This window comes from Salminus brasiliensis, chromosome 10 (genome assembly GCF_030463535.1).
Source record: "Salminus brasiliensis chromosome 10, fSalBra1.hap2, whole genome shotgun sequence".
NCBI lineage: Eukaryota > Metazoa > Chordata > Actinopteri > Characiformes > Bryconidae > Salminus > Salminus brasiliensis.
In genome coordinates, this window is record NC_132887.1 from 38,239,447 (window position 1) to 38,266,204 (window position 26,758).

Consider the following 26,758-nt stretch of genomic DNA (forward strand, 5'->3'; position numbering starts at 1 on the left):
AAAGACTCCCGGAAGACAGTAAGTTTTTAGCTAGACAGAACGTTTTTTGGGCTATTTTAATAAAATACAGGTGGTCACACAAATCACCCCGCTGACCTCTCCGAAAGCTCTGATCCTGGACCGACAGTGTTTAGTCCAGTTTGGTCAAGCAAAGCTATTCAACCTGCTAAACAGAGGAGTTTATCCAGGTGTGTTTATGCATGGAACATCAAACAAAGTGATTACCATCTTTACTGGACCAGAACTGAAGAGACGTGTTAAGCAGTGTCAGGAACCACACTAGGGCACAACAGAGGTCAGTCTACTAAACAAGCTGAAGTGGCTTGAGAAAGGTGTATGATGATTTAGGCACAATGTTAATTAGTGTGCATAAGCTGCCATTACTTGTTAGCTACAATAGCCCTGTTAGCCTCGAAGCCCCAGTTCACAACAATAGAAGCAATCTTGGCTTGATCAGCGGTGGACAAAGCTCCCCTGTAGTTGAGTGAAAGCAGAGATAAAATAGGTAAGTATTAAAAGTACTTAAGTACAGAGTTCCTCCATATACAGCATCTAACTACTCTACATATCTTTGCTGTATACAGACAATTCCTGTTTAGTTTGGAGATGCACATGCGTTTGCTATTTTCTTAGAGCAAATAATATAGTGTAGACTAGTCACTGCAAACATCATTACAGCCGGCATCAAAATGTTTTCACACTGATGTGAAGGCACACAGCCGAGCAGGACGTTCTGAACCGGAGGTGCCTTCCCTTTACCTTGTTGAGGTAGCGCTCATTCATGGCCTTGGCGATGTGTCTGATCTCGCAGCGCTGGTCAGCTTCTCTCTTCTTCTCGTTGAGTTTCTCAGCCAGAGTCTCCAACTCAGTGAGAGCCATCTGCAGGGGCAGCCGGTCGGCGTGACCCACCGGAGTGTTCTTTAGCATGTCCTGCGCATACAAACGAGGCCATTAGACTGAAAAGATAAACATGAACTGAAAGTGATGCTGCAGTAGTTATTGGGTAGTCAGATCTCTAGCTCAATGAAACCACATGCAAGATGCTGGAATGTAAGGGAAGTGCGCCCTCTGCTGGATGTGGTGAGCTTGCATAACAAAAAGACTTGCAAATTTTTACAATTTGCTATAGTGGAAGCACTAGTATGTCTGGTGGTGTGTGTGTGTGTGTGTGTGTGTGTGTGTGTGTGTGTGTGTGTGTGTGTGTGGTGTTACCTGCAGGAGCAGAATGAACTGGGGGAATCTCTGTATGGGTTTCATCATTAGGCCATAGAGAGTGACCCGGTCACGGCTGCACTCCTGTCGTTGCTGGAAGACAGTAGAAATACCGTTATGAACAGCCACAGTAGTGAACTGCAGTGAAGAGAGTTTGCACTAAATGGTCGTCATATATGGCCTGAACTTAATCCCTTTGCAAGTACAATCCCACAGAGTGGGATTTGCCCTGGCTGGTCCCTGGTTGGTGCAACTTTGAGACAATTAGTCACCTAGTTCAACTAATTCATACGTTTTCTCCACAAAAAATCTGTGTTACTGCTGCCCTGCTCGTCTAAAATCTGTGCACAAAATACACAAATTCAAAGTGTGATTACTCAAATATTGTGTTGCACCTGAAATGGTGCAAAAGTTATAGACAAAATGCATGACCCGGGTGTGACCAGTAATTTCCATCATCACAGCCGGTACTATGCCATCTAGTCATCCAGCCTTAATCAAACCCATATTTACATCACTGAGCAGGCTGTATGCTCATCAATAAAGTCAGTGCACCAATAGTGAGTGTGTAAGCATGTGTGTGTGAGCCTTCTAGCTGACCTTGAGAAAGTCCAGGAAGCAGGGTTTAGAAGCGCAGGCTTTCCTCACCACCTCCATGGCTGTGCTGAAGTTATTCACATATTCACTGTAGGCATCGAGCACCATGGACTTGGAGAACTTGAGACAAAGGAATGCACACACAAGGGTCATACAGAGCATTCAGTCCATGACTTGGCTTATCAGCTACAAAACGAAAAGGTCTCTTCTCTCTCCCAGTGCTGGTAGCATCTTCTGTGATGGGGTCTACCTTTTAGGTGGGAGCCTAGACCCCATCAGTCACATACTGGTATACTCCAGCATCCAGAGTAAAGTTCCAGATGGTAAATTATCAGTTGCATAGAGTGTTACACTGGGCTTAACGGACCAGTGATGTTAATTAGAGAAGATTGAAAACAACAGGGAATGATGGAAAGACCTGGAAACTGTATAATTTAGACACTACTGTGCGCATGCCACTCGACTAATTCCTGTTCTGGAAATTCTAAATACTGCACAAGGTTGTGTGTGTGTGTCTCTCAGCATTTTCACCACCATTTCCCCCTGAAAACCAAACACAGTCATCATGTAAAACTAACCGAGGCCACAAACACGTCTCCAATGGTCTGCAGGTTGTCCCAGTCGGCCACGCGGCTGGCCAGGGCGATCTGGAACAGGGCGTGACACTGCAGGATCTCCCTCACGCGATAAAACACCATCTTACACTTCCTCTCGCTCAGCATCCGCGGCTCAATCTCCAGTAGAGGTTTCTCGTAGTGCTGCAGCAGAAAGCACAATGACCAAGAGCACTGGACGGACAAAAGGGTGTCCGTCACCACCACATCTGGCCAATTACTCTTTGATTTGAAGGCTTTAAAACTTGGGAACGAAAAGTGCAATAATTAGAATTGATGCTGGATGCCGTGCCGTGGCCATCTAAACAACAATAGCCTTAACCCTCCTTAAGAAAACCCACTTATGCATTTTTGTTTTCACACTGAAAGTTTAGTTTTTTTGGGATTTGTTTAGATTCTGAAGACAACAGGATCCAGCATTATAAGAGCAGAGCTGTGAACTTAGGCCTTAGGCACAACCTCAAAAGAAACCAGGTTCAATAAAGCTCAACGTCAAACTCAACAAACGTAATCAGGAAACTACCTCGAGTATTCGCCTCAGTGCCTCCAAGTAGTTCTTCTCACTTTCTAGTATGGACTCCAGAATACATCTTCGGACCACCTATGGGTAGGGAAGCACAAACAGACCAGGTGAGATTTTTTTTCTTATTTACAAACACTCATGAAAGACTGTAAGACTTTTGTGAGGTTTTTAGCACAGGCAAGTGGACTGGCAAGCGCTACCTGTTGCTGAGAGAGGCCCTCAGGGGCGGGACCTAGGACTGGCTCCACGTTAAAACACTCCACCTCGATAAAGAGCTCAGACTCCTCTTCTTCATAATGAGACAGCTTCCTCTCTGTAACACAGTACAACCAGAAAAAGCTGAATTTAAAAACAGACAGGGAGGAGGAGCCTTTCCTCTCTCACAGGGATGTCACTAGCTTCCACCTAGCAGTTCTGTAGGAGGTATAGTTTTAAAGGTGCCTTTGAATGGAGCAGAAGTGTCTTTACCTTGGAGCTGTTGAATAATGAGGGTTCAGAACATGGCAGTGACAAACATAACCTCAAGCACTGTTGTCTAGAAAAACTGACTAGTTCCAAGACCCCAAAACTGGTGAGATCACCGTCTTGACTATGAAATGTACACAAACCCACCACCCACTACCGAAAGGCTCCCGAGGCTAAACACCGCAGCTATTCAGGGTAATATATTTACACCCTCATAATTTACATAACCTCCGCCCTCTAGCGAAGTTTACCTTTCCAGAATATGGAAGCAAGGCTGAAAAGGTTAAAGCTAACGCTAGGCCGACCAAAGCAAGTGTCCCTGACCTTATTTGCCACATGGAAGACGCGTAGCGACTAAAAATGTGTAAAAGCTGCACGTCTCCTCACGTTACAGTTCTAAGCTAGGCTAGGTAAGGCTAGGCTATGTTAAGCAGCTACTGTAGTCCCTTGCGAGGACATAAACCAGACAATAAAAGCACTTCCTGTACATTTGTGTTTCATTCTGAGGTAAAATAACAGGGTGGTAAACAGGCTTGTAAAACTGCATTTGAGCACTTTTCACTCCAGGCCACACACTTACTATTTACACAAATTACACATTGAAGACCTTTAGAAAGGCCTATACTGTCTCAGAATCTAAAGAATGTCAAAAATAACATCCCTGTTTTTGTATTCCACCTGTTTTTTTCAATCCCATGCTAACACACCAAGTCCTGATTCTTCTAATATCTGTTTGAATTTTAGAGCCATCGGTGTTGGACCTTAAGTCTGAAAAGGGAATGCACAGGAGATGGATCGGGTTCACGTGGCGGTCCTACCTTGGCAGAAAGACTTGGTCCGAATGAAGGACTTGCCCTTCTTCACTGCGGCTTTGGTTTTCTCCAGGCCATCTTTGGTCCCGTGCTTCGCCGCCTTCACCAACTTTTGCATCTGTTCCACAGTGATTAGCGTTGATTAGTCCTCCAGCTTGGGAACAGTGCACAGATAACACGCAAATACAAACTCATCCTGGGAAGCATTAGTGTTGTTACTGCTTGGAAACCCAACTATGGGCCACAGCACTGGAGGAAACCTGGAGAAGACTCCTCCTTCATTTCAATCTGACATATTGGAGCTGGCAGGCGAATTTTAGCAAAGGCACTGCCCTTTAATTTACTGTTTTTTTTGCTAAAATGCCAAGCTTGGATTTGGCTCGAAAAAGTGGGAAAAGTGGGGAGCAAAATATGAGCCTATCTTGCATTATACTACACTGCTGTGACCCACACTGAAGACGTTTGGTGTGGTTCAGTGTTTCCCTCCTTCAGTTCTGCAGCCCACCAACACTGCATTGCTGCTACTGTCCAGCATTTAGTCACATCAGTAGCTCCTGATCATCAGCTCGACTTATATTTTTACCTGTGCCGTCTGAAAATACTGAAAATCGTTATGATCTTTAAATGCACTATTTAACTATTTATTCAGTCTGGCGTTTATGTAGTGTTTTATAAACATTTTATAGTTTTAGTTTTCAGCTTTATTATTTATTTTTATTATATATATTTATTACTTTTTTCTCATTTTCATATATTTCTCAATTATTTTTTACATAGTACTGGTCAATTTGACCTTCCATTCCATTTAATTTTATTAACATGTAACATGCTTTACTTTGCATAATACTTTTATTTTAATCTCAATTTTTATTGCTTGCAACATTTTATGATTTCTTGTGTTAATATACTACCCATATTTTTAGATGCTGTTTTTTTTTTTCTTTACTTTTATATAAACTTGTTGTTTTGACATTTGTTAAGCACTAGGAATTTAAATCTGAATTTTCTAAAAAGTGCTATATAAATAAAATTCAATTGATTGATAGATGGTAACAGGGTAATAATTATGGATGTTTTGCTGATCTAGGATTTTAACTCAAAATACTGATGGGACAGTTGGGACATTGGAGAACTGGGTATAAACCTATTTAACTTTATCATTGTGTACTTCTGGGAATGGGTGACTGTCCCCAGGGCTACATTATTTACGCACAGATATGCATTTTAGGACAGATTTTCTTCTGTATATTCTTTTGGTAAAATGTTGTAAATATTATTTTATACAAAATTTATATGTATTTTCATACAGATTTTCTGCTGTTTGTTATTTTAAGAAGTGCAGTAGTGAAGTCAGCAGCGCATAAAAACTAAAATCTTAAAAAGAACATTACATTTTATTGGTCGATATTGGATATCAATTTGTAGCCTTCCTAAAATCAGTATCAGCTACAAAAATGTTCATATCTGCTTGGCTGTAGTATTTTCTACTGATAATACTGGCTATAGCACCAAGAGAGCGTCAATAAGCTTGTTTTACATGATAAACAGACTTGTGACTTTTAATTTGAGAAGAATACGCTTGAGATGTAGAAGTTCTTTACCAATATAAAGGTTTTTTACACTTCCACATCTTATTACAACCATGGTTCTTTTTGGAACCAAATGAGGTTCTTCTATGGCACTGCTCAAGGAACCATTTGAAGAGAGTGTAGAGTGGTTTCACACTTATACAGTGATCCCTACAGAAACCACTAAGCTTACAGTCACCACCTGCTTATTTCTCTTAAAGTAAAATGCTAAACATAAGCACAAAAACGTGAAATAAACACCCAAATCTAAACAGAAGGATCACAGACTAGACTGACAATATAGGGCCATTTTTTATTGCCCTTTTATAGGGCCATTTTTATTGCGTATCGGTCAGGACCTAGTCCAATAAGGCATAAGGTGTATGAAGAGGAGAACACTGTTTTAATAGCTGTGCAGGTTGACCACAGGGCTGAAGATGGAAAACACTGAGGTAGAACTAAAATAATCAGGGAAAATGTGAAATGCACATATCTTCTCCCCCCGGCACATAGGAAATGATCAGTGTAGAAGGAAAAAAACAAAAAACAAAACAACTGAAAAGTGCATTCAATTAGAGAGAGAGTGACTGCAACAGCAGATCCAACTGCCAAGACATCACCAAGACACCAATGCAGTAGAGCTCCAGAGAATATCCTTATCTAATCCTGATCATAATCATCTAAATCTAAGTCTGAGGAGTGACCATGGATGACACTGGCTTCTATGTTTAGGGTAGCAGATTAACCATCATTCATTATGTGACTGCAGAAATCCAAACTGGTAACACCTACAGTAGATCCAGCACTGGGAACATCAAAAGTCATTGTGTAAAAGTCAGAGACCACCTTCATTTGTGAGTTTTCTGTCCAAAACAGCCATAAAACACAAGTTTATAGTGAGAACACATGCTGTGCGCTCGTTACGTGTGATTTATATGCTCACACTGTATTACAGTAGTTGCTGCATCGTGGGTGCTCACACTGCTCACATGAAACGCAGCCCTTAGGCAGAGCCCGGTCTGCATATTCATGCTCAGTCTCAATTCAGCAGAATATGGTGCCCTGAATATCCAATAACTTGTGCCACTGTTGGTGTGTGCTAAAATTGAATGTTGGAAATGAACTAAATAAAGGGTGCTCTCCGACTTCTGCACAGAACCTTCAGAACGGCCATAGAAGATCCATGTTCTGCTCTATCAGGTAATCTCTGAACTGCTGGAGCAGTCAGCAAGAGTTATGGTTGACAACATGAGCTTAGAGTAACAGACAACATTGAAACACCATGCAAAGTGACACGGGACAAGTCGTAAACAACCAACAAAGACTACACCCACTACACCAAAGACAGACACAGACACAGACACAGACCCCGACACTAGCATGCTTACATTCCTAGTACTATAGACTGAGATGCATGGATGGTAAATTTGCTAGAGGTCACGGCATGAAATGTAACTTTAAAAGGGCCACCCACCACCATCACTGAGTAAAAGGAACAATTTGGTGGAAAATAAATAAATAAATAAATAAATAGATAATAATAATAATAATAATAATTTCCACAACTGTCCCCTCATTCCAAAAGAAAGAGGTCAGCCAAGAAATGTTTGGTGTCTGAAGTCTGTCTGTTTAGTTTTGCACTGGAACTACGAGACTATTGTAGTTAATGTAGTTAATGCAAGCTTCAGTCCCACCAAGCATTAGCAGAGCCTACTGCCTCGTTTCCAAGTTCAACCTGAGCCTACTGCCTCGTTTCCAAGTTCAACCTGAGCCTACTGCCTCGCTTCCAAGTGTAATCTGAGCCTACTGCCTCGTTTCCAAGTTCAATCTGAGCCTACTGCCTCGTTTCCAAGTTCAACCTGAGCCTACTGCCTCGCTTCCAAGTGTAATCTGAGCCTACTGCCTCGTTTCCAAGTTCAATCTGAGCCTACTGCCTCGTTTCCAAGTTCAATCTGAGCCTACTGCCTCGTTTCCAAGTTCAATCTGAGCCTACTGCCTCGTTTCCAAGTTCAACCTGAGCCTACTGACTCGTTTCCAAGTTTAATCTGAGCCTACTGACTCGTTTCCAAGTTTAATCTGAGCCTACTGCCTCGTTTCCAAGTTCAATCTGAGCCTACTGCCTCGTTTCCAAGTTCAATCTGAGCCTACTGCCTCGTTTCCAAGTTTAATCTGAGCCTACTGACTCGTTTCCATGTTTAATCTGAGCCTTCTGATTCGTTTTTTAAGTTCAGTTCAAGTCTGTGGTTTCTTTTGCAAGTTTAATCAGAGCCTATAGAGACACAGTCCTGTAAAGCTTGGCGCAACAAGTGGCTCAATAAGAGGACATTGTGCTCCACTGGACAACAAGAGGACCTGGGCAAACTCATTAGTTCCATACTAGGTTTAGTAGGCCTGTCAACACAAGAAAAAGAACACACTGAGCTGGACATTGGCCCTCCAGAACCAGAAGAAATGCATGTCAGACAACACAGTTTGGTTTGAAGCTTCAGACACCAAACATGTCAAATTAATTACATTGGATTAAGGGGAAAATTGTGCAAAATAGGAATACCCCCCCCCCCCAACTATGTCTTAAAACAGGGAAAGGAAGACCTGGACAGACAGGAAGACAGGTTTAGGGGGTCAGGTTTAGGCTGGTGGGATGGACTCTACGGGTTTTTACCTTCTGCTCATGTTTGTGTCTGAGCTGCTGGAGTTCTACTGTCCCCACTGCGTTTGCCATTAGATCTCTCACCTTTTTCTCATAGTGCTCTTTCAAACGCGTCAGATCTTGAGACAGCTGCGCAGAGGCAGAGTGGCAGTTACCTCACACAGACACTCGCGCACATACACACACTCCTCCATGCTTCCATTCATATTCACACCTTGAGACACGTGCAAACACACACACACACACACACACACACACACACACACACACACACAAATACATACACAGAGACAAATCCCTGAGTATGAACGGTAAGCAAAGCACTGCAGGATAAAGGCTTCTGAGCTGTACATCGTACATATATATATTTATATTTATATATGCGTACACACACACACACACAGTCAGATCAGAAAATGCAGACTGTAAAACACCCCACAAAGTTAACGGTTTTCGAGATTCCAACCACCCTTCGCCCGGTACCCTATTATCATGCCCTTTTGTACACCATTCAAATCACATCCTTTGCCTATGAAGATGGTTTTGCGCTCTGCTACAGCAATTCCGGTCACATGGCATCTGTGACGTCCCGGGCAGAGTTCATTCCAAATCAGGGGTAGTCATAATATTCTGATTTGACTGACAGCGGGTGAAGGGTAGCATCTCGGAAACTGCTAACTTCATGGGATGTGGTACAGTCGAGGTGTACTGAGAATGTACTTCTCGCACATCGAGTGCCTCTCAACAGCAGCACAGGGGTGCCCCACAGGTCGAATATAATATTAGGTAGGCGGTCATAATATTCTGAGAGGACTGTGCATATATATTTATATATAAAATATATATTATTTGGATGCAAGAAATCGTAACAACGATTCTTGCTAAAGCCACAGACCCAGTCCCACATGGTTTGGCAAAATGAGCAGTATACACACATGTGTTTTCTTGCTCGGTGGGCGTCCGCGGACGAAGGCACTGGGGAGGCCGTTCTCAGCGTGGCCATTCTCAGCATCACTGCCCTCCTCATAGCTCTCGAACTCACTGGAGCTCCAGCCATTATCCAGGGAACTGCTGCCACCCTCCTCCCCCAGCTCCACATCATCGTAGATCATTTCATCTGGGTCTGACAATAAAACAAGCAAATGATTCTATATTAGATCATAAAAATGCACATCTTGGTTTCATATTTTAAGTTCAGTTGAAAGCAAATAATATCTAGTGCTACAGCTGCAAAGTTCAATTTCTGCTGTTGTTACTGCTGATGTAATTTTACTGCAGTAACAATATTGCTGCTATTTATTGTTCCCTTTGAGAAAATGCAAGTAAACTGAAATCAGTGCCTGAATATTATTATTAGAATAATTCTGAGCGTAGAGTCACGAGGAACAGCCAGGCCGTTACAGCTGGTGATGCTGACGGGACAGTTTCGCCAGCTGTTCAGTTTCATTTCTTCAGAAACTTTTCAGATAAATGTTCCCAAAATTTAAGGAGCAATTTGGTAGAAAATCAAATGAACATAATGGATCACTGACCAGATGCAGTTAAATCAGCAAAGACATTTTTGATATCTGATGTGGCGAACACTTTATTTGGAGTGGTCCTCTGTAGGTGATTAATAAACTCATCAGTATCCGTAACTTCTGATCAGTGCAGCAGCAGCAGTGAAGCATCTGGATAAGCGGAGGTAAATATCCTGAAGACGTGACATTGATGCTTTACAGTTTTAATGTTCGTCTGTCATATCCAGTAAAACCTAACGTTAACCTCAACCTCCTAACCCTCACCCTGTCCTCCTAATCTCAGTCTAATCCAGTTAAGATCCAGTTCCAGTTACTGGTGTCAGTATCAGGTCTATAGCAGCTGGTTGAGGATGCGAGATGCTCTGTAATAGACCTGATCAGTGATTTCCCAGTTGAACATCAACAGATCTGAACTTCCAAATAAAGTGAAGAACAGCTGAATTCAGTGGAAGTCTTTAGGAAAGGTCTCTTGATCTACTGAATGTTTAGATTCTGCTCCATTATTAAGATGTTGTTAATTTGTTATTAAGAGTCTGATAAGTGTTTATTTAATCTAAAAAGGAGCACTTTACATAAAGGGTCAGCCGGGCCAGTATGGCTTTAGTTTGGAATCAGAGATGCTAGGCTAATGCTGCTAACAAACACTGGACTGAGACCATCAGCAAGCCTATATTGGAAAATAAGCGCCAATTTAAAAATCACCCGATTTTTTTTCTTCCACCATTCTGGAAGATCTGCAGCTTGTGTGAGCTTTTAATAGACTCAAGTAAATCATACTGTGTTCTAAACCAGGGTTTATTATTATTTAGGGTTGTATTGGATGTGTTTTTAACAAAGATGAGTTAGGGGACAGCCCGAGTCCAGTGTTTATTAGCAACATTAGCCTAGTACCTCCCATTGTAAACTACACATCAAATACTACACATGTCTTGGATGATTCTGGGGTCAGTAATCAATCATGTTTACCTGATTATTCACCAAATTACTCTTTAAAATCTGAGCTTATTGTTTGCTTTCAATGTTCAATACTCTCAGTTTAGTTGTCGGCTGAGAGTCTAGATCCTTTTGCAATAACAAAAGTCCTTATGCATCATAGTAAAGCAAGTAATAGCATTCCAACACAAGTAATAGCATTACTGTTGATCTGCTTTAGAAAGCAAAGCAGATTTCCACATAAGCATTATTACATTAGCATACCATTTCCACTTCTCTGCAGAGCAGACTGCTGAGAAAAGGGGTCTACAGAGTCAAGACATGAATTAAGCAGAAGTGAGATTCTCCACAAAGGAAAACAGAAAGAGCACAAGAGCTGCAATGAGATGCACTGACCTGTCGTGGATCCAGAATTCTCTCTAGGCACATCATCATAAATAACTTCGTCTGGATCTGCAATACAAACACACAAGCGCTGAGACCTCAAGACTCTAAAGATGACGGCAGCATAAGCGCGTTCGAGGTTGTTGATCGTGAGGCAGTATGATGCGAGCGGATACATCCGCTCTGGAGGAAAGCCCAGTCCGAGGAGCACTTCCTCAGCAGAAGAGGAAGGAAGTTGGTCTGGGAATTCACTTCAGAAAAAGGAAAAATCAAAGACTTCAGAGCTCTTACAGTACAGGAGCTACATTCATCACACACAAGCAGCTCTTGTGTATCAGACATGTGAACTGATATAACAGAACTGCCTGACTTACATACTGTATAAGGGCAGTAGTAACTTCAATGTTTAAGTTATATAAACTTATAAGCCAAAACATTACGACCACCTGCATAGTATGCTGTTGGTTTTCCACATGCCACCAAAACAGCTCACTCCACAAAACACCTGAGTGTGCCCTGTGCTGCCTATAGGAGACCCTTTAAGCAAGTCCTGCAAGTCCTCCCACAGGCACCCAGTTATCAACATGATGTCAAAGAAAACGGGGCTCATCTGACCTGACCACTTGCTTGCATTATTTCATCATCCAGTTTGGTGAACAGGGCTTAGCTGACCTGACTTGTGCCACAGCAGCACAGTATTTCGGCCCTTGCACAACCATGAGCCTTGGGTGCCCAGCACCCTGTCCCTGTTTTGTAGTTTAGCCCTCCTCAGACCACTGGTGGTAGGTACCCACACCACCACAAAAGTCTGCGGTCATAATGTTTTGACTCATCAGTGGATCTGGGACAAAACACTGTTACTTTCAAAAACATGTCTAGGAGGAAGCATATGCTAGACTTGGACCCTGTATGTAAGTCCGCAATTCATCACTCTCTACATCGCCGCTTTAACTAACATCAGTTGCACATGCCCCAAAATAGAACCCTGTGGGACTCCACAAGACATGCTCAAGCATATAATTTTGCCCGGTAATTGACTACCGTTTTTGCATTGGGATTAATAGTTGAATAATACACACAAGGGTACAAGGGGTTAACCTTCCCAGCACCAGTAGCATTGTGCAATGGGGAGACCTAGCTTGTGGGATGGATTTTGGAAAGGAGTGAATTGTGGAGAAAACTGGGGGGCCTTACTCTCCATCCAGGCTGTGTTGGCAGGGTCAGAAACCCATTTGGTTAAAGCATCTTCCTCCCTTATCACTGGATACTCTTCACTGAAGACACTGCAGCAAGATGATAAAAGGACAGAAAGTTACATGGAGACAAGGAACCATCAGATAATTGAGAATGATAACGGCTTACAGATACATACTGGAACGGTTATGTTGAATCCCAGAACATAAAATAGCATTCCAGAGGAACCAAATTCATTCATTTCAACAGAAAAGATCCCAAAGGTGAGTTCTAAATTATAAATATAAAAGGCCTGGCAGTAACACGAACCGCAGTCCTGTTGTCCAGTGAAGCACAGCACAGCTCTGTGGACTAGCCTGAGAATCATCGACAGATAATGATCCTAAAATACATCTAAAGTCCTTCTTGAGTTCAGTTGGGTTTATTAGAGCAGGGAAACTGCAGGGGACTAGAATGGCTGGAATATGTAGTCAAACACCAATCCAAAGAAAGCACCAACTGTAGTTGGGAGCACCAGCTATGGCTACAACTGACCAAGGACCAAAAAAAAAATCATCACACTCACTTGTCTGTCAAACTGTTCCCCGCCCCCACTACGGTCACTGTGGGAGAGAAAAACACCATTATTATTATTATTATTATTATTATTAATATTAACATTTTTAAATAAAGTTGAACAAGCCACTTTATCCGTAATCTTTCAGTAACCAAGGTCCACCACCTGGGGGCAGCATTACACTTGAAGTAAGATACACTTTATATCCAAATGTTTCACACCCCTTTTAATGAAGGCATAGTGTTTTTTTGTTTTTTTTTAAGCTGCACCCATTGCCATGCCTAATGTCAGGCGTGGGCTAGAGGGGTGTAAAGCCCCCAGCATTGAGCTGTGGAGCAGTGGAAGAACTGTGTTCTCTGGAATGATGGTTGGTGCTCCATACAGTACTGACCTCACTAATGCTTTTGTTGCTGAATGCAATTAAATCCTCACTGCAATGCTTTAGCAAAATCTAGTAGAAAGCCGGGACAGTAGAGACAGAATAGACAGTAGAAAAAGCTAAACTCTTTTTAATACCCTTAATTTCTGAAGAAACAATGAATGAGCAGCTGTCCCAATACTTTTGTCCATATAGTGTATAGTGTGTCATCAGCAGAACACTAATTTGAGTTCATATATAATTAAGGCTTGCTTGTTTAGTGCATGAGCTCATATCCTCTATTCCACTCATCTCCGTTTCCAAGATAATGTACTGTTTTACTGTGGAACATCATTTCCCTTGATCCCAAAGCTGCAACGTGGACATGCGAGACTTAACTCCACTCCAGAACAGCACTAGACTTTTTCTTGGTTTTGTTCAGGATATATTCCAAACATTCCATAGTGTGGTCAAAAGGCCAGTCAGAAACCACGCAGTGACATTTTCAGACAGAGGAACGTTCCAGACCAGCCTAAACGCTGAAGAGGAACACATATGGAATACGGAAAGTCCTCAGAGATCTAAAATTGACATACGTATTCAGAGGATCTGCAGAGAAGGGCAGAAGGATGAGGACTGTTGATGGACAGCCATTTTCAGGGCTCTCCAGAGATGTTTGATTGGGTTCAAGTGAGGGCTCTGGCTGGGTCACTCAAGAACATTCCCAGAGTTGTCTTGGCTGTGCTTAGGATCATTGTCTTGATATAATGTGAACCTTCGGCCTGGTCAGAGGTCCCAAGTGCTCTGGATCACTCTTTTTCACACTTTGCTCTATTTAGCTTTCCCTCAACCATGACCAGTATTCCTAACCCAGCCGTTAAAAACACCCCCACAGCATGATGCTGCCACCACCATGCTTCACTGTAGGGATCGGGCAGATGAGCGGTGCCTGGTTTTTTCCAGACATGACGCTTAAAATTGAGGCCAAACAGTTCCATCTTGGTTTCATCAGACCAGAGAATCTGGTTTCTCACAGTCTGAGAGTTCTTTAGGGGCTTTCATGTGTCTTTTACTGAGGAGATGCTTCTGTCTGGCCATAAAGCCCAGATTGGTGGAGGGCTGCAGTGATGGTTGACCCTCTAGAAGTTTTTCCCATCTGCACAAAGGACCTTTGGAGCTCAGCCAGAATGACCATTGTGGTTTTTGGGTCATCTCTCTTACCAAAATCATTTTAGTCTGATTACTTAGTACGGGGAAGAATCCCATTTACAAAAAAAAAATCCCCAGGGTTTGTTTTTTGCTCCAATTTGCATTGACAGCTGTGACACCTTACATAGACAGGTGTGTTTCTTTCTGAATCAGTTCCAATCAACTGAATTTACCACAGGTCTGAATACTTCTGTCAATAGGAATAGGAATAATAAGAATAAATCTGCACACCTTTTTATAACTATGTACTTTACTAAACCTAAATGCTCAAACCACACAGCCAGGAGTAGAACACTTTGGAGAAAACAGGAAAACCTCATCACAGCCAAAGCTTTAGCCCTGCTATATTTGGCCTCAGCTTCCTCGGAGCAAAACTTCAGAAAGGGAGGTCAGAAAAGAGGAAAAAGCAGGAAAGAGGGAGAGTTTATGGCAGTGCAAGGACACTGACTGTGATGGTTATCACCTATTCTCCAATGACTGGCAAAGAAAAACAACCAAAAAAAAAAAAAAAAAAAAAAAAAAAGGCAGGGAACAGCTCTGTTGCATTACCATCCTCATCCACAGAGAGGTGCCTGATGATGACGGGAGTGGTGTAGGCAGGTGTGATTATGGGCACATTGGAGGGCGTGGCGTAGCCGCAGGGTACAGGCACAGAGTACCCAGAGGGCACAACAGGGCTGCTGGGCATTTCCTGGGAATTCCCTTCATTCTCTTTGGATGGAGAAGAGGAGAGATGAGATGTCTGCTGCTGGAGGGGGGTGATGTCAATCACTGAGTAAGGGTTGACCTTGGGTTGGGCCACAGTGGAGGTGCTGCTCACTACTGATAAGAAGAAGAAGAAAATACAAGTGATTTAAAATGCAGTTTATTTTATTCATGTGATGGTCAACAGCTGTTAACAGGACAAATACCAGATGTTTGGAACCATTTCATGGTTTCTATGACCCTGTTAACACCTGGTCACTTTATGGGACTTGTATCTGGATTGTGTCCTGATAAGATTTAAGCCTACAGAGTGTAACATGCATTTACACAGACTGAAATCTGATCACTATGTAGGACTGAATACAGCACGTTGCTCACTGCACAGCAATTTTTACTGGTAGTTTGGTTGTACTGGTCAGAGTTTCGGTTATGGAATGAGTCGTGAAGAGACAGGTGCATTCACACATGCAGTTTTATGTGAGTTGGCCATAATCCAGGTGTAGTGACCAGGTGTAAACAGGGTCCATGCCAAGGGTCAGGTAAAGGTACAAGACCCCAAAGGTACAAGACCCCATTCACGATTACAGGTTCGATACATCACTAAATAGCTAAAGACACTAAACTAAAGAAATAATGAGTCTGTCTTTGATGACCAACCATCTTCTGTTGTTGATCATAGAAAAGCTACTAGTCAGTCATGTTAAGCATACAAAACAACAAAGTACATATAAACACCATTAAGACACTTCTTAAGATCTTCTAAGCCATCATCTTCCAGCATCCCAAATCCTACCAGTCTGAGTAGCAGGTTCTGAGGCGAACTCCAGAGGTGGAGGCAGGTCACTATCCAGTCCTGCATCAGCGACTGAACCGTCCAGGCAGTCGGGAGGAGCAGGTAGGTCACTCTGCAGGCCAGTAGTCGAGCACAATGGGGCATTTGGAGCGAGACAGTTCAAAGGGGGTGGTGGCAGATCAGCCTCTGCATTGTTCAGAGAGCCTAGATGATCTTGTTCATTCCGTGGACTGGTCAGAGCCACAGAAATGGGCACGGATGCTCCTGCTGCACCGCATTGGTCTGGAGCACCATAGTCCTGCACAGGAGGAGCCGGGGGAGGGCGGTCAGCTTCAGGAGCTTCATCACAGCTGTCATCAAACTCGAACTGCTCACCCTCCTCTTCGTCGTCTAGCACTGAAGAGAGGGAAAGAAAGGGGCAGTGAGAGAACTATTTAGAGCATGTTGAATGCGAAATCTCTGAAGAGAGCTAAAAATGGCTGTCCACCGACAGCCCCCATCCAATCTGACAGAGCTTGATAGGATCTGCAGAGAAGAAGGGCAGAAAATCTCCAAGTCCAGGTGTGCAAACTTTGTGGCATGATGCCCAAGGAGATTGGAGGCTGTAATCTCTGCCAAAGCTGCATAAACTAAGTACTGAGCACTGAGGAGCACTGTTCAATACCTTAGCAAGTTCCTATTAAAACCAAAACGGCACCATAAACATTGGTAATATGACATGAAATGAAAGATTTACATCTTAAAATATCTTAAAAGAATCTTTACTTTGAGTAAGCTGGCTCTGTATGACTTAACGAGGTCACATCTTGCTCGCAAGAAACTCCCTTGCAGGCGATTGCTGGGAAGAAGCTAAATCAACAAAGTGGGGAAACAATTTCTGAAAAAGAACCACAAACTATCTTGACCGTAAAGTCAGTTTGAACTAGATCGGAGTCTCACGTATGTAGTGTTCATTGGTGCTCTCAATATGATGCTCCATTGTGTGGCATGGTGTGTCCAGTGTTCGGCGGCGTATAGACAGAGGATGGCGTGAGGTTGTGCAGGACTAAAAGGTTCATTTACAATCACCAGCCCAGACGTAATTACTCTGAAATGCTTCTAAAGCATGTTATTAACAGTAGCTAGCTATTGTAAACAAGGACAAAGTAAAGTCTAAGAACTTGTCTAGCCAGGGGACAGGACTAATAAAAAGAGCTGGTGGGGTGGGCAGTGGCTCATCATCATTTAAAGGTACAAGCACTCTCACATCTGCTGTTCTGAACAGGGCTGTTTACACAGGGTGTGAAGGCTGCTGTAAAGCTTATCCCTTGAGGTATTTAGACTAAAGCACGTCACAGGCATTTCATTACAATCTGAGGGAGTTGTGTTAACTTGTAGAAAAGGGTTGTAATAGGTCCCCGTCCTCACACTGCATATACACAGGAATAGAACAGAACTGTTCCATTTAATTTTAAGGAATTAGATAGTTGCCATTATCCAGACACCCAAGTACTCTTGTTGAAAAAGCCTGGTGTTCTCGCCCCAGCTGGGAATCAAACCCAGGTCTGCCAGTATGTTTTAGTCAATATCTATTTGTTTGTGACCCACTCAACGTATAGGGAGATCCTGCCTCAAGTACAGGAAGGAATGCGTGTGTATCCAGGAGTTTCTTATTCTTAGAAACACTTGGCTGCAACCCCCGCCTCTTCTGGCCAGCAGCTATTTTTGAAACCACTTATCTACAGCAGTGCCTTGGCGATGTGGACCACCCTTCAAGGAACATAGAAAAAACTGAAATGGCTACGTCTGTAATTTGCAGGGTGGATCCAGGTTTCTGAATGAAATGGAGAAACACATCTGGATGACACACACACACACACACACACACACACACACACACACACACACACACACACACACACACACACACAAAAAACAGCAAAAATTAAGCTAAAGCTTCTTTAATGCTCAGAGCCACCTAAAGAGGATACACTATATGTCCAAATGTTTATGGACACCCCTTCGAACGAATTATATTCAGCTACTGATGTGTACATGTCTAGTGCCTTTTCCAGCTTGTCTAGTCCCTGTAGAGAAGTACTGCTAATAAGATAGAATGTCAGGCGTGGGCTAGAGGGGTTTAAAGCCCCCAGCATTGAGCTGTGGAGCAGTAGAAGAGCTGTGTTCTCTGGAATGATGATGACGATGATGATGATGGTGGTGCTCCATCCAATATTTTGGAGATGAAGTGGGGAGTTGGGGATAAGGTTGGGTGGTGATCATCCAACATTCTGAGCACACTAATGCTCTTGTTGCTAAAAACAGTTAAATACTCAAAGCGAGCTCCAAAATGTATAAAGTCTTCTTCTCTGGACAGAAGAGACAGTTACCCCAACAAAAGCAGGATAAGCTGTATTTAATTCCCCTTAATTACAATGAATGAATGAGCAGATGTCCCAATATTTTCTGCCTATAGTCTATGACAAGTGAGGCTTCTGTAAAATCACAGATATATCAGAATCAATATATATACAGTCATCATCCCTCACTATCTGGATGCTTCATAGCTGTAGTGGGGAAAATGATATCTCCACTGGGGAAAACCTAACCTGGTGGAATCCAACAGGCCCTCTATATTGGGGGAAATTATAAAGGAGCTCTTTGGAACTTGCCAATGCCAACACTAACGTGCACAGTGGAAGGAAGCAGAATTAGGCGGTCAGGAAATCAAGTTGTGACAGGAACTGGGAAGAGTTTCCCCCCCACATATTCCCGCTGCTAAAGGAGAATCCCTAGCCTGGAAAAAAAAAACAAAAAGGAAGCCGAGAGATCAGGAGCTTGATTAGCTCAGGTATGGGTTAGATGCTGGTGCAGATGGTCACAATTACAGGGTGCTTCATTTTTAGGTAGCAACTCATATCTTACAAACTGGTTCATCTAGGTTTACTGGCTCGTCCTTTTAAATTGGAGCGAATCCAAATGCTGTCACATTTAAGTGGATGCTTTTTCTCCTTAGTCACTAGTTAACCAGGGGATGTTCTGGCCCCAGAATGCACTGCAGAAAAGAAGCTAAATAGCCAAAAAGTTCTTGCCGATGTTCTGCTGAGAAACCCTGGGTCCTGACGTATATGTTGACATCAATTTGACAAGTACCGCAGGGGTAGTCCCTGATAGCAGTGGCCTCTTTTAGCAGGGTAACGTACCCCAAATACCCAGGAATGGTTTGTGGAACGTGGTACTGCCCTGGCCTCCAAACGTCCATGGTCTTAATTCCATTATGAATTTGTTGGATGTGCTGGAACCACTTGTCTGACTGACTGCTTCATCTTGCAATTACCAGATTCCACAGGACACCTTTAGAGGTCTTGTGGGTCTTCACAGTGACTGCAACGACACTTTACCTGACATTCTTCAAAACTGCCATGTCTGGCCACACTGTAGAACCTGTATGAGCATGTAGATACAGCGGCTGGAAAACACTGCTGTTCTGTTGAAAGGCTGAGTGACAGCTTGATCGAGCGGACGAGAGAGCTGCTGGAAAGGGAGGGAGGGAGAACAGGAGGAAGAGAGGGAACAGGGAGCACGAGAGAGAAGGACAAATTCCTCTTGGCAAGCTTTTGGACTTCCTCAGTTCAATGAATCATGCAACAGAAATGCAGGAATTACATTAGAGATGCTAGATATGTTCTTCTTCTATACTGGCTGACCATGAGCCATTCATCTACAGGAGCTAAAGCAAACTCCCATTTTAGTTTATTTCCACACTGAGAACAAAAATAATTTCAGCAAGCAGCGGACAACGTTCCGGATTATTACAGCAGAGTAATTGGTTTAAAAGTCATAAACTACGCAGTCAAGGTTCGTTTAAAAGGAAATGGTCAAATCTGGCGAGCCTGTTCAGGAAATGATCCTCAGTGGAAACAGCTATCTGTAAAAGTCAACAAATCAGTCATGCAGAGCTGGCGCAGTCCTTCTTACTGAAATACCAGGCATTCTTTCTCCAGCGCCCACCAAAAAAAATGCAGCCAGGGATTCCTCCAGCTGTAGTTCCAGCTCCAGTTCTAATCTGACATTTCATTTCTCCCGGTTTTAAATTTAGTGCGGGGATCGCTGCTTTATTAGAGTTTCTGAGAAGACGATATGGAATCCAGCCACACTTCATAACTGATTTTGTTGGTTTATGATTGATGTACTATGTGGTCCAGCTTGGCATGTTCTTAACCACCGATTGTTTTTATGACTGACGTCAGGCTTTCACACTCCATCCGAGCTTCTAATGAATTAATTCAGCTATGCACATGCAAGCATACAGTGTGTCTAGTCCCTGCAGAGAAGCAGTTTCAGTAGAATAGGACTCTCTGGAGAAGATAAACATGAAGCTACTGGCACCATGTTGCCTAATGGCTAGAGGGGTGTAAATCCCCCCCCCAGCGTTGAGCTGTGGAGCTGCGAAATGGTTCTCTCTGGAATGGTGGATGGTGCTCCATCCAGTGATCCAGTAGTGGGATGAGTTGGGGAGTTGGTTGGGGATAAGGTGGGGTGGTGATCATTCAACATCCTGAAATGATCAATGAAATTCTCTAGCAAAATCTAGTAGGAAGCCTTCCCTGACAGTAGAGACAGTTCAACACTCCAACAAAAGCAGGATAAACGCTTTTGGAAGAAACAATTAATGAGCAAGTGTCCAAATACTTTTGTCCATATAGTATAGGATAAATGCAGCTTATGTGAAAACATGTTGCATGAAACATGACAGAGGTTGTCCTCAATTAGCTGGATGCTTCATAGCTGTAGTAAACAAGCCTGCTGTGGAAATGATGTCACCGCTAATGCTCTTGTCGAAGAATGCAATCAAAATCCTCACAGCAATGCTCTAAAATCTAGTGGAAAACCTTGCATGGACTGTAGAGAAAGTTACTTAAAACTTTAATATCCTTTATAAAAATATATATATAAATAAATAATGAGTGAACAGGTGTCTTAATACTTTTGTCCACATAGCGTATATATTTCGCAATTGTGCAAATGCATCATGTTCTGAAGGTGGAAGTTCAATAACATTGATTTTATCATTTAAACACAAGTCCTCTACGATCACACATTGTGTCCCTCAAGGATCAGTCCTTTGCCCTCTTATTTTCACTACCAATCAGATGATGGAACGTAAAGTAAACCACCACTAAGAGCAAAACCACTCTTAAGGGTTCTAAAAGAACTTGTAACCTTTCCTCTAATGTGTTTTCTTGGGCAGGTCATTCAGTGATTACAGGGTACTTTGTAGCCTGGAGGGTGAACCTGGAGGAGTAATGAAGATCAACCGCCCGCCACCCCAGTAAATCACTGCAACCGTGCAGAGCCTGAGGAGACGAGCAGAGGTCATAGCAGATGGGCCAAATGTTTTATCTTGGGGCGGTTTATCACACTGAGCAGTGGTCTACACATTGGGCTACCCTAGGTATCAGGAGACAGGTTAGGGCTAGGTCAAGGCTTGACATTACAGTAGAAGATTTGAAATGAAGAGTTTCTCCCTCAGGCTGCAACACTGGAGATGGTGTGTATTTCACAGCCTGTAGCAGCGGAAAGAATAGGAAAGAATTAATCTGGAAAAAAAGAGAGAGTGAGCGGAAGAAAGGCAATGAGAGGAAGAGTGAGGTTAAGATGGAGAACTAAATAACTACAAGGTTATCAGGCTTCAATCGTTGGTAATGAGAGGAAAGATAGGGCAAGACCCAACACATGCATACGCACACATCATTAAGCCAAGGTTCGAGTCTGAATATTCATTAGTGGAAATTTCTCATGGTCACATGCAACCTAGATAATGGTTGGCCCAGGAAGTTTTCTCCACAGGATTCATGTTGGTTCCACATAGGCATGCCCACAAGGGTCAGTGATTTGCCCAGTATGTGTTAGACATGAGCCTTGTGTAGGATGTACACTGGCACATGGGGCCTAGATGAGTTTAAGGTGTGCTGTAATGATGGGGCCCATTTGGGAAGGCCAACTGGGTCCCCGTAACAACACATGTACAAACCAACTCCGAGCCCATGCCTGGACCCCACCTAGCCCACGTTCTACCCATGTGAGCCCCACATGAGCATGTTGGCTGGGAAGACTGAGCTTCTGCACATCCTTGAAACCACAGGATCCTTCTGGTGATCTTGCCATCCGCTTCTGGTCACGCTAACTGCAGAAACACTCTCAAATCACATTACAAACCTGACTCGGGCTGTAGATTTCTCCTTCTCTTTCAACACCTTCTCTATACCGAGGTCACCCAGGTGCTCCTCCTCTCAGTCCCTCATCATGACTACTGCAGCTCCTTCATGCGCACATGAAGAACACCACAACACAATAAAGCACTAATAAATGACTGGAAGACTAGGGTGGGTCTTGTGGGGTGATACTTGTATGCCATGGTCAGTACCTACAAGAAGAATGTCCAAGAAAGGACATACAGTGAACGGACTACAGTGGTCATGGGCGCCCAAGGATCTTTAATGCTCAAGGAGGCCCTACCTCACCTCACAACTTAAAGCACTCAAAAAAGGAGGTGCTACTGCTACAGCCCTGGTGGGAACTTGCACTTTATTAGGTAGGTGGGTTTAATGCTCCGTCTGATGGAGATCTGGGAGGTCTGGGATTCTAGCTCTAATGTGGCATTTGACTGGAAAAGAAGGCGCTGGCTCGTGGTAGCGAGTGCACTGTTTCATTGAGAATGAGAAAGAAAGGCCAGGGGGGTGGGGGTGTGCTATGGTGGGGGCTTCCTGACTCATAACACAATGTAGAATCTGTTCTCTTCTCCTCCATACTGCTCCGTCATGCTGGCCACTATAGCTTACCCTACGACCCCACGTCATCTCCCTGGAACGCAGCCCCACTGTACCTCTTTTATTGCTTCATTTCTGTGTGACCTTGGCGTCCCGTCCTTCTTCATGCGAGCCTTCAGTCCGCGACTGCATCCAATCTTTACTCCACTTTTATACAGTCCCTCTTTTGCTCACTAAGCTTTGGTACAGTCCCTCTCTCTCTGTATTGTCCTGTGTTCTGGCTGCAGTGCTGCATATCTCCACCTCCTCTGCACTCTCTCGTTCTCCCCCTCACAGCAGCCCACACGCTCCTCAGTGACCGAGGCATGGAATGTGTTTACGCTCGTTTCTGCTTATTGGCCTTTTCTTTCTTCCTTTCCGTCTCCCTTTACTAACTGTTTCAGTAGTCACACAGCATCAGCAAAACCACAGGGATGGTTTAATGAGCAAAATTAAACATACAATTTCTACTTATTTCAGATGCAGTCCATCAGTCAACACATTTTTTGGGGTGTGTCTTCTTGAAGTTTTCTTCTTTGGTATAGCGCTGGAGCTCATTAGTTAACAAACACCCAAATCTTTTCCGGAGGGGAAACTCTGGCAAGTGTGTTTGGTTGAATTATGGGTGTGTTTAGGAAACGGCAGTAGCCTCAACCCCAAACTATCACTTTAATAGAAAAAGGGTGGTTCTTACTGTCAGGAGGAGGTGGAGGGAAGTCCTCCTGTTCCATGCTGGAAGCTTCACTCTAAGACTGAGCCTAGGGTCTGCTGGGGTCTTCAGATGGAGGGTTGCTTTACAGACACATACACACCTGCAGGAGGAAGATGGAGATAGAAAAGTGAGGAAGAATCCTACACACAAGAAGACGCAGTAACAATAAAAACACACCCCCAGAAGAATGCACAGAACACAGTCCTTTCAGAGCGCTTTGCGGTAGAGCCGAGATAAGCCGAGGACTTATGTTAGAGAGAGGGAGCTAGGCTTAGCTTCTGACGTTCAAGCTGCATGTATGAGTGGAGCTTCATGGTTTTTCCACCCAAAGCACCTTAATCCTCCAGTCAAATTGGTTTGTATCAGAGACCTGCATTTATTTTCTTGACAACAAGGAAAGTTGGCTCATTAGCCACAGACACCAGGCCAATGGTCAGCCAATGGTCAGCCACTGGTGAGCGGCGGTGGATGACAGACATTTAAAACCTAGTCAGAAAGAGGTGGAAACCTCTTGTGTGTAAATGATTAATTAGAGGATTTTTGCCATGGAAAAGGTTGTGATTAATGAAGCAACCCAGGGATGGACTGGACGCTCGATGCTGGCAATAGCGCTGCACTTTCCAAGTGGTTGGTAGCTGCTACGTGCTACAATACACAGAGTGCAATATCACTTAAATGTCAGATAATTCATAATCGTATCATCTGAACTGAGAATTTCTAAGTTAAAGTATATTTAGACAGACTATGTTGAAAATACAGGCCTCAATATAAAAACCTGTGATTTCCAATTATCCTAACTGCATGAACATGGTTATGAAATGACCTGGGAAGCCCAGAACTTTTAGATTGGGTCCACATCATGGGTCCACATGAAAGTAATTTCCAGAGAGATTAAAAAAAATGATCTGTGAGCCTTACAAAAAGATGGAACAGGATACAGTAAGAATGATGACCAACTAAAAATCAATTGTTGCAGCACAGTTGCAGCAGCAATCAGGGGGTATAGAAGGAGCCTTGGTACCAGTACCAGTAGAGCCACAGCGGCCGTCCTCCTAAGACAGTGCACTACTTGCACCCTACATTTGACAGCTGTCAAGAGGCCAACAGTGAAGCCGTGAACAGTGTAGCTAATGGTGGAAAACTCTTGCATGTAAATGGCCCATAATGACATGTTCTGCCCATGGAAAAGCTTGTGCAGAGGAGTTGTGGTTAATGGAGCAGCCTTCACTCCAGCTGTATCTCTGCTGGGATCTCACAGCGCTCACTTCATCAATTCCCAGGCAAATCATCAACCGGCTAAAGCAAATCTAATCGCTTGTGCGTTTGTTTTTTAACAATTAAATGCAGATGGGGCGATCCTGCTCCCTTCAACTTAGCCGTTCTCAATTGACTACGCTGCGGCTGTGGTCAGGGGCGTGCCTAGACTGCGCGGACACCTGGGGCTCAGCTCAGGAAGTAATTTGCTCCATGAAATCTTTACCTAATGTTTGTTTTGTTTCCCCAGTAGAGTCACAACATCCTCGGCTCTTCTCGGGTCGCGGCATAACCAGCAAGCGAATAGGATTTTTTTGTTGTTGTCGTTTGTTGTATATATATCTATAAACGGACGCCATGCTGAGTGTTATTTTTAACCAGTGACCGGTCTCCACATTTATAATATCTGAAAAGCCATGGGGCTAATGAAAAAAAAACCTGTGGCAGTTAACACTCCATTACATAAACAACAACCACATGACAATATCCTCAAGGTAATTTCTTCCTTTTTGAGAAAGAACAAAGAAGGGAAGTCAAAAGTGTGAACATGAAAGAAAGGGAAAGAGATAGAGGGACCAACCCTCCACACAAATTCTGCTCTCACCCGTTTTAATCACTCAGACAATGTCTCTCTCTCTTTATATGTCTCCATCTCGCTCTTACACACTAGCAGTAGGCCAGAGAAACAGTGATGTCATTCTGTGGAATAGATAAAATAGAGGGCTAATTGTAGGGGCCTTCCATGACACAAGAGCACAGGGTCAGTAGGAGCAGAGGCTGTGTCTCTTTCTCCCCATAGTAGTCAATAGGATCCTAGTACATGCAGCTCACACATGTCGCACAGTGGTACTGCATACAGCTCTGAAGTCAGTGCTAAACAATACAGCGGCAGGGGTGGTTTTAGAGTGTCCAAAACAAGCAATAGGACCTGTTTTCTAGGACACTGAACAATGGCAAATTGTGTCTTATCAAATCCCCACATGAAGCCAGCCCACAACTTTTTGAACAGCTGCTAATGCAACATCGGTGGTGCTCAACCCAGATAACATGCCCATGAGGGGCCTGTGTGAGTAGCCTAACTGGAAACTGGGAAGTCTAAATGGGAGACATGTGAGATTAAGGTGGGCTGTAACAATGGGACCCATTTGGGAGGCCCAAATGAACAAACTCAGAGCCAATGCCCACCTGGAACCCACCTAGCCCACGTTCCACCCCTATGAACCCTGCATGTTGGCTGGGAACAAGCTTTGTGATGGGGGAGAAGGAGGGCAATCCTACCCATCCAGAGAGTCAGCGCGGTCAATAGCCACGAATGGCTGTAGCGCTACAATGGATAGTCCGCCCCATACCCCATCTATGAGAACACTTGCTGGCTCATTTGGGAGTGATCGGGGGTTGGGCACCTTGACCAAGGGCACCTCAGCTTTAGATGCTGGTCCTGGGGCTCAAGTGAGCAACCTTTCGGGTCCCAAACCCACTTCTCTAACCTTTAGGCCACGGTTATTTGCTCATAACACACACTCCAAAGCCTTGGGCCTAAATCTCCTAGTCTTTGCCCACTCTTAAGCACACTCAGAGAGTAAAGGGGTAACTACATGGGGCAAACCCGGATTCCTTGAAACAGATATGTAGATGCTGTGATGTTAGGACTTCAGCACCATAGAAGAAGGTGTCAGAAAAATGTTATAAATCGGTTACAAGAACACAGTCACGTCTCTCAGAGTCAAACACAGCAGACGTTTGGATTACCACAGAGTGCTGCGAGAGAGACGGGGAGAGAGAGAGCTAGCGCTAACTGCATGTTTAGTCTACAGACCCTTTGAAGAGCCTCCCTGTCCTGCTGTGGTAGACTGAGAGAGAAAAAGAGACTGCTCCAAAACACACTGAGGAGGAGGTGAAGGAATAGACAGT

The 26,758-nt window shown here is 43.6% G+C and overlaps 1 protein-coding gene across 7 annotated transcripts in view; it reads right to left on the minus strand.

Moving 5' to 3' along the window:
• arhgef10 (Rho guanine nucleotide exchange factor (GEF) 10) overlaps positions 1-26,758 on the minus strand; it is a 99,136-nt gene that overhangs the window by 48,597 nt on the left and 23,781 nt on the right. For 5 of the 7 annotated variants that reach the window (XM_072690039.1, XM_072690041.1, XM_072690040.1 and 2 more), the window contains 15 exons: positions 23,576-23,693; positions 16,094-16,489; positions 15,145-15,417; positions 13,038-13,074; positions 12,473-12,561; positions 11,291-11,347; positions 9,377-9,564; positions 8,454-8,570; positions 4,230-4,341; positions 3,147-3,259; positions 2,947-3,024; positions 2,388-2,567; positions 1,813-1,929; positions 1,213-1,305; positions 760-930 (listed from right to left, as the gene is read on the minus strand). In XM_072690039.1, coding sequence (XP_072546140.1) covers positions 760-930; positions 1,213-1,305; positions 1,813-1,929; positions 2,388-2,567; positions 2,947-3,024; positions 3,147-3,259; positions 4,230-4,341; positions 8,454-8,570; positions 9,377-9,564; positions 11,291-11,347; positions 12,473-12,561; positions 13,038-13,074; positions 15,145-15,417; positions 16,094-16,489; positions 23,576-23,612 — 2,058 coding nt within the window. In that variant the 5' untranslated portion in view covers positions 23,613-23,693. The remainder of the gene's footprint in view (positions 1-759; positions 931-1,212; positions 1,306-1,812; positions 1,930-2,387; positions 2,568-2,946; positions 3,025-3,146; positions 3,260-4,229; positions 4,342-8,453; positions 8,571-9,376; positions 9,565-11,290; positions 11,348-12,472; positions 12,562-13,037; positions 13,075-15,144; positions 15,418-16,093; positions 16,490-23,575; positions 23,694-26,758) is intronic. The other 2 variants (XM_072690042.1, XM_072690043.1) reach the window with 2 other exon arrangements.